The sequence below is a fragment of the Oryza brachyantha genome, chromosome 6 (genome assembly GCF_000231095.2).
Source record: "Oryza brachyantha chromosome 6, ObraRS2, whole genome shotgun sequence".
NCBI classification, from domain to species: domain Eukaryota; kingdom Viridiplantae; phylum Streptophyta; class Magnoliopsida; order Poales; family Poaceae; genus Oryza; species Oryza brachyantha.
Window position 1 is genome coordinate 16,980,441 of NC_023168.2, and position 14,117 is coordinate 16,994,557.

The window sequence follows — 14,117 nt, forward strand, 5'->3', positions numbered from 1 at the left end:
AACGAGTCATCTCGAGCTTTATAACGAGCCGAGTCGAGCTGAGTTTTTAGCTCGCTACGATAACGAGTCGAGCTAGCTCGTTGTTGGACCGAGCCGAGCCGAGCCAAGCCAAGCCGAGCTGGCTCATTATCCACCCTACTTATTCCTAGCCAATTTGAGTCCACAAATATCTTTGGAAAAAGTTCACTTGAGGTCTCTTAATTTAGCGTTGAGTTTGTCTGAGATCACTTAACTTTAAAACCAGAAATGTTTACCTCTGACCTTGAATAAACCGTTCAAAAAAGGTCCATCAGCAATATTGACTTAATTTTTGTCCGGTTTTGCTGACGTGTCGTCGGTAGGTCCCATATATTAGTTTTTTTTTCTTCCATCTTTTTTTCTCTCCCTTCCTCTCCTTTCTCTTTGGTTCCTCTCTTCTTCCATTCTTTTCTCCGGTGCATCTCCCACCGTTGGCGTCGGCGCCATGGGCTACATCGGCAACAAGGGTCGGTGTCGGTGAGCATGTCCATCTACCAGACCATGTTCTGCTTCGTGTGCACCCACCTCGCCACCGGCGAGAAGGCTGGCGTCCTCCACAACCGGAACGCCGACGTGCAGGAGATCCACCGGCGTACGCATTTCACTGGACCCGACGATGACATCGCCATGCCAAGAGACATCTACGACCATGAGTAAATCAAGTTCACTAAATCATGTCACTTATCAAATGATGCAAACACATCTACTCCTATGTGACATTGATCTGCTGAATTCTGCAGGATAAATTTCTGGCTCGGTGATCTGAACTACCGCATCGACATCGCATATGAGAGAGCACACGAGCTTATCGCGATGATGGATTGGCATCAGCTGGCAGAGAAAAATCAGGTGATGCCAGCGCCACCGCCCGCCATCCCCGCCCTTAGCCCGCCGGCGAGCCGTCAAGCTGCCACCGCCGCCACCCGCTATCCGCGCCCCAACGCCCGGTGCCACCAGCACCACGGGAGAGAAGCAGAGAAGAGAGGAATAAGAGAGAGGAGAGGAAGCGAGAGAGAAAGAAAAGAAGGGAAGAGAAAAAAAGAAAAAAAAACTAATATGTGGAACCCATCGGCACCACGTCAACAAAAATCAGTCAAAAAGTGAGTCAATACTACCGAGAAACCTTTTGTAAATAGTTTATGCGAGTTCAAGGTACGACCTCATACAAAATCGACGCTAAATTGAGGGATCTCAATTGAACGTTTTCCAATATGTTTGCTCTCCAGGCCCGCTTTAGCCCAAAATTCGATTGGATAATATAGTGCACGATCGAGGTGACGGCCCAGGCCCAGAGATCCTTTTTGAATCCACAGCTCGAGGCGCCAGAGAGGAGGAATAAGTCGCCGACAGGTGGGGCCCACTCGCGCTGTCACAGCGTTTTTCGCGGCCGGCGTCGCGTGCGGATCACGCACACGCACCGCACGCACGCGCACCGCCGGCGCCGGCGCCGGCCGCCGCCCACGGTTCCTGTCGGAGTGGCGGCTCTGCAGTGGTCCGGGACTCTTGTCCAAACAAGCAAAGTTAGGGTCGAGGTAAAAGTGCGAATGCAATTTTTTTTGATAGTATCTTTTTTTTTTCTTTAAAACCCAGCAAAACTGCAGACGTTCGTACATGTGTGTATACATTCACTTTTGTAAACACACGCGCCATAGTCAAATTACTCAAATTTCTAGGAATGCTTTTCAAAATTAGATTGGTATGTATCTCGAGATTGGCGGAGTGTTGCCACGGAGGTGTCGCACATTTTGTGCGATGATGACCGTGCGCGTGTCATATAATTAACGACCCAGAATCTCCGCCAGCATGCTGGTTTTCTCTACTTTCGTAGTACGAGATGCTATGCAAAAATACGGTCGAGTGAGTGATTCTGGACAAGTGGACATGCATGGAAGAGAAAAGATATATGAATCTTTGCACTGTGTGATTGAACAACCGCATATAATACCTCCGATTCATAACGTAAAAATCTCTGATTTTTTTAAACGTAGGATCATTTGTCTTATTTAAACAAATATAAAAAATGATAAGTCATGTTTAAAGCTTTTTTTAATAATAAAATAAGTCACAAGCAAAATAATTAACATTTTCATAATTTTTTAATAAGACAAATGATCAAACATTATAAGAAAAAAGTCAAACATCTTGCATTATGAAACGGAACGGAGAGAGTAGAAAGTGTAGGATCGAAACAGAGTTAAACAGACCTACCAGAGAGGGGTGAATAGTAGAGAAAACCAAAACCCAAAAATCTTTCACGGAATAAAATATTACCTCTGTCGAAGAATATCTTGATCGCCTCACTCCTATACCATCCAGACCTCGGTTCATCCCTGAACTTAGTCATGGTTCGCATCCCGACCATCCAGACCTCAGTTCTTCCCTGAACCTAGTTATGGTCCTCACCAGCCATTAACCACAGTTGACCTTAAGTCACCTGCACACACAGAGACAAACCAACCGTTTTCGGGCACAGATATTGCAACCTGACCCACATTAGTCACACACTCACACTAACACAATAACTGTTTCCAAACTAAATCTATCAATTTACAAACCAATTGTTCATCACAAAATAAGATCATGCCTATGATCTTGTAGAAAGTACTTCCTCGATCCGTTTCGTAATATAAGATTTTCTAGCATTGTCTAGATTTATATAAATGCTAATGAATCTAGACATATATAAATTATATATATTTATCAATGAATGAATTTAGGCAAAGATGGAAAGTCTTATGATATAAAACGTAGACCAATTAAATTAAATCCCTTTAGTGCATGTCTGGGAGACGTGGTTGGTGCGACTACCACACACGTAGCCCCTGATGAACACTGCCAGCTCGCCACGTACGTACAAACGCCTCTACACAACACAGAACAAAATCGCTATCCTTTCCAACTAAAGTCAGCACCCGACCCAACCAGGGCACCACACACGGCACGGCAGCACAAGGACGGCCCCACGGCCCAACCAGCTAAAGCTATCCGTTTTGAAAACATATGTACGTAGTATTGATTAATAAATAAATCTTGATAGAACTTTAATCAAAATCTTACAATATATAAGGTGGATTATATCCTTATAATTTGTGCATTCAAATTGTGGGTTCAGAAGGGCACTTTAAACTTCTAAATGTGTAATTTTATTGAGTATTTGTTTTATTAGTATGCGTTAGTGCAAGGGCAGCTTAATTATAAGTGCTATTTTTTTAATTAAAGGGGTGAAGCTCGGTTCGGACCACTCCACGGCTCCACTTCAGGAGTTAGATTTAAGAATTGGAGCTCTAGTAAATAAAAGAAAGCCTTAGTGTAGAAATATAATTGTAGGTATAAAATTTTGGATTAAAAAAGAAATACCATGAAGAAAATGGTTTATGTAGGTGGACAATATAGGAATATTTTAATCTTAAATAAAAATAAATAATATTATGGGAAGAAATACAATTTGCAAATATCTTAAATTTCAGGCTAAAAATATTATTATTGGGAAAAGAGTTTGGGCATTAGTACAATTAATCTAGAAATATGTAAACCTAGATAGAAAAGCATATTAAGAGAAGAGTCAATATATTTACCAAAATTAATTCAAGGGTTTTTTTAGGTGCTTCGCGTTAAACATATGGTGTAAAAATAGCTATAAATTTGTACGTTACTGAAAATTATTAGAATGCACATGTTGTTTTGAATATACGATAGAATGGTTGAAATGATGTCATATAAACATATAAGTTTAATCAAATTAGGACAAACGTTAAATTATTAATATTTTTACATAAAATATGACATTATATATGCATATGAAAAAATTTATAAGGATGCCATCCAGACAATTTAGGGGGCACTATACAAATCATGTATAAATATATCAACAGTAGATACAGATATTATGTATATCTAGATTGTCATATTATATGTTTATCGCACAAAATTTTACTATTTTTCCCATTGCAATATACGAACAACAGTGCATTTGCAAAATAAACTAACCATAAAAATCCATACCACAATCTGTTTTTTTAATAAACTACCACGCATTCTATTAGCGTGATATATATATAGAACAACATTGCCACAATAAAATCGAGGACAGGGCAACCAGCCTTATTTTTTTAATTAAAAAGCATATGTTGTGTGTTCATTTCACCGGATTATTTCTCGGATTTTGCATACACATTTCTCGAATGGCTAAACGGTATATTTTTATAAAAAATATATACAAAAGCTAATCATATCATATTTCTAATATAGATTTTCTACTTTATAGGGGTGATTATTTGCCTTTTTAAGTAAAAGACAAACAATATATTTTAAACGTAAAGTGATTTATGGATAAAAAAATTTACATATGTATTGTTCGTGATCTACGAGCTAATGCTAGAAAATAAACTTTGGTGAAAACCCAAAATCAACTATAATAAATTTAAGTTTGAAAATTTAAAATTTGACTTATAAACATAAGTTGATGTGAAAGACTTACATAACCAGATGTGAAAAAGATAGATCAATAGTATTTAATTTTATTATTTATACATATTAAATAGTCAGTAAAAATATATAATCTTTGAACACAGGCATACTATTTAAGTCTATACTCCAACTTTTGAGTTTTACGACTATGGCACTTTTCCCTCCCTCGGGCCCTCGCTATCCAGCTAGAGAAGAGCTTAAAAAAATTTGTTCTATCTAAGATATTAAACTGTTTCTTACCATTAGATCTAGCTAAATAAAATATATATGATTATATCTAACGATCAGAAATAATTTAATAGCATGACATACCGGTAAGACGAACTAAATTTTAAAAACACACACGCTTACAAAAGAATCGCAGCCGGCAACCTGACGGTGGGGACCCCACCCCGCATGGAAAAATCGAGGTGGGCCCCACACCCCGTCGAGGTGGGGGCGAAGGGCATTCCCGTAATTTCTCGGCGCGTTCCTCTCCCCTGTCCTTCTCCTTCCTTCCTTTATCTCTCCCCTCCACCTCCCCCACGTCTCGCCCCCATTTCGAAGCCCACCGAAAATTCTACCCCCGCGATTCCTCTCCCCTCGCCTCCTCGTCCTCCCCTCCCTAGGGTTCGTGCCTCCCCTCCAATCCCCGATTCACTCCATGCTCTCCCTCGATCTGTAGCCGTCCCCCGAGGGGGCGCGATCCGGGGGGTGTCTGGTTCTGCGGATTTCGTTCTTGTTTTCTTGCTGATGGTTTTGCTCGTTTCTTGATTGGTGTTGGGGGGTGTTTCTGTGCAGGGATCGCCGGAGAGGAATCGCGGAGAAGGGCTTCTTGTTGGTGAGTTCCGTGGCTTGATTGCCTCCCCCTGTGTTTTGCTTGTGATTATTGGGTGATTTAGTTGGTAGTAGTTTGGAGGATTTTTTTTTCCCAAAAAAGAAAAAAATTGCGCCTGTTTGGGTGGTGGCGGTGGCGGCGGAACAAACAGCTGCTGGTGATTTGATGTTTGGGCAGCGTGGAACAGCGATGAGCAGCGAGCGAATTCGCGGGGCGGCGATGTGGTGTAAAAAAGAGGGGGCGTCGTGGCGTCCCCTTTACACGTATTGGTATTGGGTGTGGTGGTTGCCGGCCGGCTTAGTTGATGGATGGATGCAAGGCTTCTTTGGACAAAGTTAGTGTGCAGATATGGTTGCAACTTTTATAGATTTGTTGCTCTGTTGCGTAAAGCGGCGTAAAAGTTGTGTGGGGGGTGTCTCATCTCCTTTCTAGAACCAATATCCCGCCCTGCTCTCATCTTGTTAGGTGATTATTCTGTTGGCTTGATAGCAAGGTAGGCTGGACTGTTAGTAGTACATCCACCTCTTTTTTTCTTTAGAGTCTTTTACATGATGATTGTTAGAGTAAAATTGACCTGTGTGTGGTGCTGGCATATTTTGTTGCAGCACATTTTGCATAACGAGAAGAGCATACAGTCATTTTTAGATAGTTTGATCGGTTTTGGTACTTTTAAGTGGAGCATTTTGCTGCAAATGTTAGATATGCTGTGGTCTGATTGAAAATGCATTTTCTTTTAGAGAACTAGAAAATGGAACATGTTTTTTTTCTTCTTCTTTACTGTGTTATTTATGCTTGTTTGTTTGATTTATAGTTAAGGAAACCATGGATCACAAGGAGGCTGGATGCCAACAGCCAGAAGGCCCGATCCTTTGCATCAATAACTGCGGCTTCTTTGGTAGTGCGGCTACCATGAACATGTGCTCAAAGTGCCACAAGGAGATGATAATGAAGCAGGAGCAGGCCAAGCTGGCAGCCTCCTCTATCGATAGCATTGTCAATGGTGGCGATTCCGGGAAGGAACCAATTATTGCTGGTCACACAGAAGTAGCTTTTGCTCAAGTTGAGGTGCAGACACTCGTTGCACAACCTGCTGAAATTGCTGGCCCCAGTGAGGGGCTGACGGTGAACCCCAAGGGTAAGGAAGGGCCAAGTCGGTGCTCCACTTGTCGGAAGAGGGTTGGGCTTACCGGATTCAACTGCCGATGTGGCAACTTGTACTGCGCATTGCACCGCTATTCTGATAAGCATGACTGCCAGTTTGACTATCGGACAGCTGCTAGGGATGCTATCGCCAAGGCTAATCCAGTGGTGAAGGCAGAGAAGCTTGACAAGATCTAGGGGGTTCAAATGGTTGGTGGAAGATACATCTCAATTTGCGGTACTTCATCATCCTTCTTTGCTGCATTATCCATGCCTTTTCCTTTCATGTTGGCTGCTACAATCTAATTGTTCGGCGCTGTGATGCATGGCACTCCACGGCAGCTTCAAGAACCCACACCTCTGGTTAGTCCGAATGGTTTGCATGTTGGCTATGTTGTGTAAGCTTTATTTATGATCGTCTTGCGCTGACGGTATCGTGGCTTCGCATTTAGCTAGCTCTGTAATGTACTATTGTACCCAAGTTGTTACATTGCAACCAGTAATAGTAATCAGCAATCGTCTGTTATATGGTACTGATGACCATTTCTGTGTGCAATGCCTGGTAAAGGACTCAAGATATACCTGGATATCTCCCAGAGACTTATTTGGAATATTAGGTGACTAGGTGAGAGAGTTTGGTGGGATGTTGGTCTATGGTTGGTTTGTGTAGGCTTGGCTTTCCCCTCTGGTATGATACAGGGAAACTTTCACATGAAGAACTTTGCTTCTTTTTTTTTTCCTGCTTGGTTTGAGCATACATTCAAATGAAGGTGGTAAAAAGATGAAGTATATGAAGAACAAAGGTTCAAACTTGAATCTCATAAATTTTAGTTCTAACAAATATCTTCGCTTGCTAAACGTACACATATATATTCATTTTGTTTTTCTATATTTGTTCATTTTCCTTGTTTTGATTGTGGATCTACCATTGAATGTCTCGATTGTCTCCTCGCTGTCACCAGTACCAATTAGATCTTGGATCTCGTACTCTTATCTGGCATAACTGTATGATTGATTTTCTGTCTCGATGGTCTATTCTTCACTAGTTTGACGTATCAAAATTTTACTCCTGTAGATTTCTAGTCCCTTCCCATTTTAATCCAGCATCTGGTGAAATTTGCACGCTTCAGGTCTCAATCAAGAAGCAACTAGACACACAAAAGAGTGAATAACAATCTTCTGCACCAATCAGATTAGTGTAATGTGACCCATAGTTATCTTTGGGAAAGAGAGGAGTATGTTGTAATCATGGCGTCCGGATAATGTTTTATACACCAAGACGGTATAATGAATTCGAAATGCTGCATCAGATAATGAAATAAACCTGCTCTGCTTGTTCAGCCACCTCGATGCGTGGGAATCATACAATCATATAAACCCTTAAGTCAAACTTAATATTAAAATAATGCCCACTTCACTTTAGATACTGTACCTCTGTCCCATAATAATTTTATTTTTTTTCCGTGTCCAACGTTTGACCATTCGTTTTATTTAAAAAATTTATAAAAAAATTTAAAAAATTAGTCACGGATAAAGTACTATTCGTGTTTTATCATCTAGTAAGAATAAAAATATTAATCACAAAAAATTTTTAAATAAGACAAAGAATCAGAACGTTGTATAAAAAAACTGAAAAATGATCTTATTTCGAAACGGATTTAGTAACTTGAAGAGAGTACATTCAAGGTAAGTTCAGAACCTGCTCTTATTTCGTATTGTGCACATAGCATCAGATAGGTTGAATAAAATGCAAACAAAGCAATCTCTGAACCTGCTCAGATTTGTATTTTAAGCCACATAAGGACTTAAAACACGTGCTTACTGCTTAGCAATTACTAGGTCAATGGCATCCTTGATCCTTAATTACTCTTTCATCTGCAGAACTTTTGAGCGTACTCAACTGCATCAAGAGATAATCTTTTCAAAGAAAATAATGGCCAGCTAAGAGCTGAAGTTGCAGAGCAACATCAGGCTAGTCAGAGGTAGAGGAGGCTACATGTAAACCAAACTCATTTTCACATTCAGCTGCTCCTGGCCATGCTAATCGCTAAGCTAAGCTCATAGAGCATCGAAAGTGATCAAAGAATTAACCCAACAAATTATCCTTCACCACCTCCAAAAAATTAGAGAGCTAAGGAGAGAGAGAGATTGCCACTTCGTTGTCAGGCTGCGAGGTTGAAGTAGATGGTGTAGAACTCGTCCCTCAAGGTGAACAATGGCTCGAGGACGAAGCTCCTCCTCACGCCGCTGGCGATGAAGCTGACCGGATGATACCGCCGCAGTGGCTCGGCCTGCGCGAAGCTCGCCGCCTGCTCGAACCCGCCGCCGCCGCCGCTGCGTTGTCTGCAGCCGACCTGCGCCTTCGCGCCGGCGCCGGCGCCGGCGACCAAGAAGCACCCGGGCTTGCTCCCGAGCTCGAGGGAGACGGAGCCGGGCTTCCCATCGAGCCCCGGCACAACGTTGAACAACGTGTCCGAGCTCTTCCCGCTCCCGGCGCGCACCACGGCGAGGCCGTTGGAGACCGCCGTCCCCGGCAGGCCGAACGGCTCGATCGTCGCCGCGGTGACCGTCAGCCCCACCGCCGCGCCGGCGCCGGCGCCGGCGCGGCGTCGCTTGGCGGTCGAGCCGCCCAGCTGCTGCGTCGGCGGCACCACCCTGAACGTGGCGCGCACGGCGGCGTCGGTGCCGCCGGTGGCCTCGGGCCGCTCCTGCATCGCCAGGGAGGTGTCGTTCACGGTGGAGAGGACCAGGGTCTTCCCGCCGGATTCCTGCGTGAGCGTCACCAGCTGGGAGTTGTGCGATTCAGGGACAGGGGCGATCCAGTCCGACGCCGCGGCGGCGCCGCCGGTCCTCGCGTCCCAGTCGCCGGTGGTGAGGCCGGCGAGGAGGAATGGCCCGAACAGGATTGCGTTCAGGGATGCCACCTGTGGCCGATCGTCTGAAGGCACCATTTTGCAGTCAATTTCTCGTGAAAATTCTGGCTCAATTTAATTATTTCTGTTTTGCAATTCTTTTGCTACCCATAGAACAACCAGTTTTGATAAATTTCAGCGGTTCAAGTTTGGTTCCGTTCATTTGAAAAATCTGAATTTGAATTTTGTCAAAATTTTATTTTTTTCTTTGAAAATGTTCCGAGAAATGGGTAGAGGTGAAATGTATAAATATGAATATACACACAGTAGATGTGAATGTAAATTTAGTGTTGTCTTAGAATTGACTTTTGAATTTGGGATAAAACTTGGTAGGTACGAACATTTTTGCGCCCAGAGTTAGGCCCCTTGCAAGAGAACTGGATTGATAAATGTAATCTAATCTCTTGAAGGGATACTTTTTGCATGTCATTCAAATAGTTATAAAAAAATTCTGTCCTAAGATAATCAAAAAAATAACTAGATATATTAATATGTGATATATTACTCCATAATCATTTATGTACAAATTCGACCTCTGTACTTGTAAAAAAGAACAAATTAAACTCTGATTATTATTCAGAGTCATGTTTGTTGTTTTGCAACTTTTGAAAGTAAAATTTAATGTCACATGTTTGTGTAGTGAATATTACACATTAATATATTTAGTTATTTTTTTTAAAATAAAATTCACAACTATTTAGATGACATTTTGCATAACAGTGGATGTCCCCTCAAGGGTTTAAAATAGTTTCCCCATTGGATGGCACCAAATCTAGGCTTCTGGCTATTGTTTTGTTTTAGTAGGGATGTAAGTAATATTCGATTTTTGTGGTATAATATTGTGTGGGCTTTATTACTGATCGATAAACCTGTGATTTGTGTCTTTCAGGCTGAATACAGTGATGAATAATATAAGTCAAAATTTCATACCTTTTATTGCTTCTGTCCTTAGGTTAATTGGGAACTGGAGTAGCAAGTGATCACCATTATACCACTGCTTGCTGATTGTGAGAAAAATCCCTGAAAAAAAGATCGAGATTGTGTAAGGATTATATCTGTACTTCTTCCAACGTATAGTGGATGACAGATTTCTGTGCTGTCTCAGTTCTTATGAGCATACCTGGAGATGCTAATTGTAGATCTTTGTCGTTCAGAGTTGCTTTTGCACCATTCACTGATGTCCATGATGGTATTCTCACATTCAGTGTCGCATATTGCCCGTTTGTCTGTCACAAAAATAAAACTGGTTAAACAGCTATTGTTGAAAACTCTCATATAGTTTGAAAGTATTGAGACAAAAATTTACCTTTTCAGCATAAATGGAGAGTGAAACTTGATGATACTGATCTGATGAGCTGAGGGGCTTCACTTGCTGAGTAACAGTAAGACCTACAGTTCTCCAGTTCAATGTGCTCGGTATGTACTGAATAATGTAGAGCCCAGGCTTGTTTCCTTTCTCTTCAAAGTATATAGAATCCCCCAGCTTGGAGAATGATTCTATCCCTAAAAATATAAAAACCAGATAGTAGAAATCATTACAATCGTATTGGTTTTTTAGACCACTTAACACACTATTTTCACTTTTTGGTTCTGAACTTCTGGAACCAACTTCTTCTCACTTACCAGTTCCATAACAACACCAAAATGAATTATACTGCGTTCCCCACCCATGGTAGCTTACTGCTTTAGATCTTCCAGGGCCCTGGGGCAGCATGTAGATCATCACACCAGGATCTCTTCCTCTTTGAATGCTTAGGACACCATTTATCAGCGCTCGCTCGTAGTAATCCGCGTACGCTATTTCCTTTGTCCATCTAAATAGGTGCCGAGAAACCTGCATAGTTTGTTTTATCACATTTTATCTACTACTTGGAAAGAAGAATGGTTTGGGAATTTGATCATTGATGATCATCGACGGATAAATCACCTTCAGCATGTTGTAGGTGGTGCAAGACTCCTCAGTCTCAGTGGTCAGGGCCTCAGCTAAATGTTTTGGATTTGACCTGGCAAAATCATTTCGGGCGTTAAGTGACTGACAAAGATGCTGTGAACTTTACCCATCCAGAATTCATTACCAGAACTCACTAACAGATGTGCCACCTGTGGCATAGCTATGAGAAGAGTTTACTATATCCATGAAGAATGTTGCAATCTCCTGTTTCATGAATAAGAGTTATGGTTAGCTACTTAGCTTCACCAGGATGGTTGTCCTTAAAAACTCCTGAAATGAGATGTCCCGTATATTTTACCTTGTAAAGAGGATCACCAGTAACTTCATATCTCATTTGGCCTCCGACAACAACAGGAATGTGTGTATTTGCATGAAAACCTGAAAGACTGTCAGCCTGAAAGATCAAAGAAATTGAAGAAATATCACCAAGAGTTTCACCCTTTTTTTTTTGGTTAGTAGGGTAAGCACAACTAAGTTTTTATGCTTTTATATTACAATTTATAGCTAGCTTAATTTTTCAATATATAAATTAGTAATAATAAAGAGAATAGAATGTAGCAAAAGTACAGTGCCATGGGGGGAACTAAGATCTTCAGACCTGAACTGCAAGCAATCCTAGAAAGCAAGGCTTGTCGAAAAGATGAGCAAGCACCAAATGCCTCTGGTCTTTCTGCCCAAAATATATTGCAGCAACAGATATTTAACTCACTGAGATTAGAGGTGGTTCTAATCAACACAAATCTAGATTGGTAAGAGCGATTACAGTTATGGTGTAGAGCTGGTAGAGGACGTCGTTCATCCCGCCGGTCTCCTCGTTGAGCGACGTCCAGTGCCTCTCGATGGTGTACCTCTGGATGATGCTCCTCACGCGGCCGGCGAAGTAATCGGCCATGGCGACCACCATGCCGAGCGCCTTGCCGTTCCCGGCCACCGTGTGCTGATCAAGCAGGCCCTGCATGATCTGAGCGCAGAGGAAGAAGAGAGGCAGGGGTGGTTTCGTCTCAGAGATTTGCACGAACAGGTGAGATGCATGGCCATGGAGATGATCTGCGTGCCTTGTGGATAGTGTAGTAGGGAGCCCAGACGGGGCGGATGGCCTCGAAGCGGTCGAAGAACTCGGCGGGGAAGGCAGAGAGGTAGCCGGTGCCGGCTGCCGCCTGGCAGTCGTGCAAGGCGTCCACCACCGCTGCCATCTTGCCGGCGAGCGTGCCGTTGTGCGTGGTCGCCCACATCTTCGCCGCCGCGCTCATGTAGTGCCCTGCGCGCCAAAATTTGTATTTACTCTTTTTTTTAAAAAAAATATCCTTGCCAAAAATTGAACGGATTTTATACAATTTTATACTGTATGTACAAAATTCTGGCTGAGCTCGACATGAACCAAGTTCGAAATTTCTACTAGGAATCAATTTTCTAATTTTTAGTCTTGACCCATTTATTTTAAAATTTGTACAGAAAAAAAAATGTAGGAGGGGTATAAGGTGGTGTTTGAAAGGGTGAGATTGAATGATGGAAGGATTATCAGATGTTAGTAATATATATTTAAAGGTATAAATGAATGATTTAGCTGCTACAAACCTAAAATTTTGGCCGACAATTATGGAGAACTTTTATATATAAAATTTTTGCACGAATGTGTCCACGGAAATCCCAATCCCATCTACGTAAATGGGCCAAAAATTAAAGCTAAATTAAAGCCCATACACTTAAATGGGCCGTAAAGTGGCCAGCCCATACTAGGCCCAAGTATGGGATGGGCCGCATTTGGGCTTGTTGGGCCAAATGGCCCTTATCTTTTTGGTTTGTGAAAGTGTGAAACACTAGAGCTAATGCGATCCGCAACGGGGCCATGTGGAAGCTGCTTAAAGATGGGAGCGCGGCGGTGTTTGTCACTCACCGACGAAGTGGCCGCGGAGCTCGACGTCGGGGCCCTCCCAGCCGCCGTACGGCTTCCCCGGCGCCGGCAGCCCGGCCTGCGTCCGGAAGCTCCACACGAGCCTGTCCGCGTCGAGCAGCAGCAGGTACTCGAGGTTCGTCTGCTGCGCGCGCCCGTACACGCCGTCGCCGTCGACGTCCAGCCGCACGTCGTGCAGCGAAACCTCCTCGAGGAACCCGCCGCCGTATCCGTCGCCGCTGGCGGCGCCCCTGAGCGACCGGTACAGCATCGCCCAGTCGAACTCCTCCCCCGCCGCCGCCGACGGGAAGGCGGTGCGGAGCGGCAGCAGGTCCATCCACGCCGCCTCGTCGGTGGGGTTGAGGTGGTCGTGGAACTCCTCCCGCCACCGCCACTCCGCCGCCCCCGGCGTCGCCTGCAGCCGCGCCCGCACCGTGTGCGACGACAGCTGCGTCGGGACGTTCGTGCACTCCTTCGCCACCGCCACCACCGCGAATGCCCACACCACCGTCGCCGCCGCACGCCACCGCGCCATTTCTGGATAAGACGCGCCGACGCCGAGCTCCCTCGCTCGCTCACTCACTAGCTCACTCACTCAGCTATCAGCGTGTACTACACACAGACACACAAAACCGGCACAGTGGGATACAACGAGAAAAAAGAGACTCCAAGAATCCAAAGCCTTTTATCACCTGTACCCACAGCGAAAAGGACAGCGTTTAGGCATCAAGAAAATGTATAGCTCAGCATTAGCAACATCATGTGGCTACGTGATGGGCTGCAACCAACAAGTGCAAGCACGCATGCAGAAATTTTTTTTTGAAGGAAATATTAATTAATCCCAGTATTCTGCGAGACAAACAGGGAGAGATTAAGTCTAGTATACTGCGAGTAACAAAACATCGCTTTCGCCTCGCTCGC

At 43.5% G+C, this 14,117-nt stretch overlaps 3 protein-coding genes across 3 annotated transcripts; 2 read left to right on the forward strand and 1 right to left on the reverse strand.

Moving 5' to 3' along the window:
* The first annotated feature begins 396 nt into the window (after positions 1 to 396).
* On the forward strand, positions 397 to 1,685 carry LOC107304446 (type I inositol polyphosphate 5-phosphatase 1-like). Its single transcript, XM_015838531.2, has 3 exons — positions 397 to 671; positions 759 to 1,118; positions 1,245 to 1,685. Exons 1-3 carry the CDS (start codon positions 502 to 504, stop codon positions 1,273 to 1,275), a joined length of 561 nt encoding a protein of 186 aa, XP_015694017.1. The 5' UTR covers positions 397 to 501; the 3' UTR covers positions 1,276 to 1,685.
* A 3,325-nt stretch (positions 1,686 to 5,010) lies between these two features.
* Positions 5,011 to 6,985, forward strand: LOC102721562 (zinc finger A20 and AN1 domain-containing stress-associated protein 8). Its single transcript, XM_006656182.2, has 3 exons — positions 5,011 to 5,094; positions 5,266 to 5,305; positions 6,114 to 6,985. Exon 3 carries the CDS (start codon positions 6,125 to 6,127, stop codon positions 6,638 to 6,640), a length of 516 nt encoding a protein of 171 aa, XP_006656245.1. The 5' UTR covers positions 5,011 to 5,094; positions 5,266 to 5,305; positions 6,114 to 6,124; the 3' UTR covers positions 6,641 to 6,985.
* A 1,117-nt stretch (positions 6,986 to 8,102) lies between these two features.
* Positions 8,103 to 13,819, reverse strand: LOC102718004. The gene is made up of 12 exons (XM_040524805.1): positions 13,200 to 13,819; positions 12,361 to 12,563; positions 12,069 to 12,266; positions 11,904 to 11,975; positions 11,604 to 11,699; positions 11,430 to 11,509; positions 11,282 to 11,357; positions 10,978 to 11,188; positions 10,661 to 10,857; positions 10,475 to 10,580; positions 10,285 to 10,374; positions 8,103 to 9,380 (listed from the first exon to the last, which is right to left on the reverse strand). Exons 1-12 carry the CDS (start codon positions 13,729 to 13,731, stop codon positions 8,605 to 8,607), a joined length of 2,637 nt encoding a protein of 878 aa, XP_040380739.1. The 5' UTR covers positions 13,732 to 13,819; the 3' UTR covers positions 8,103 to 8,604.
* Positions 13,820 to 14,117: the final 298 nt, after the last annotated feature.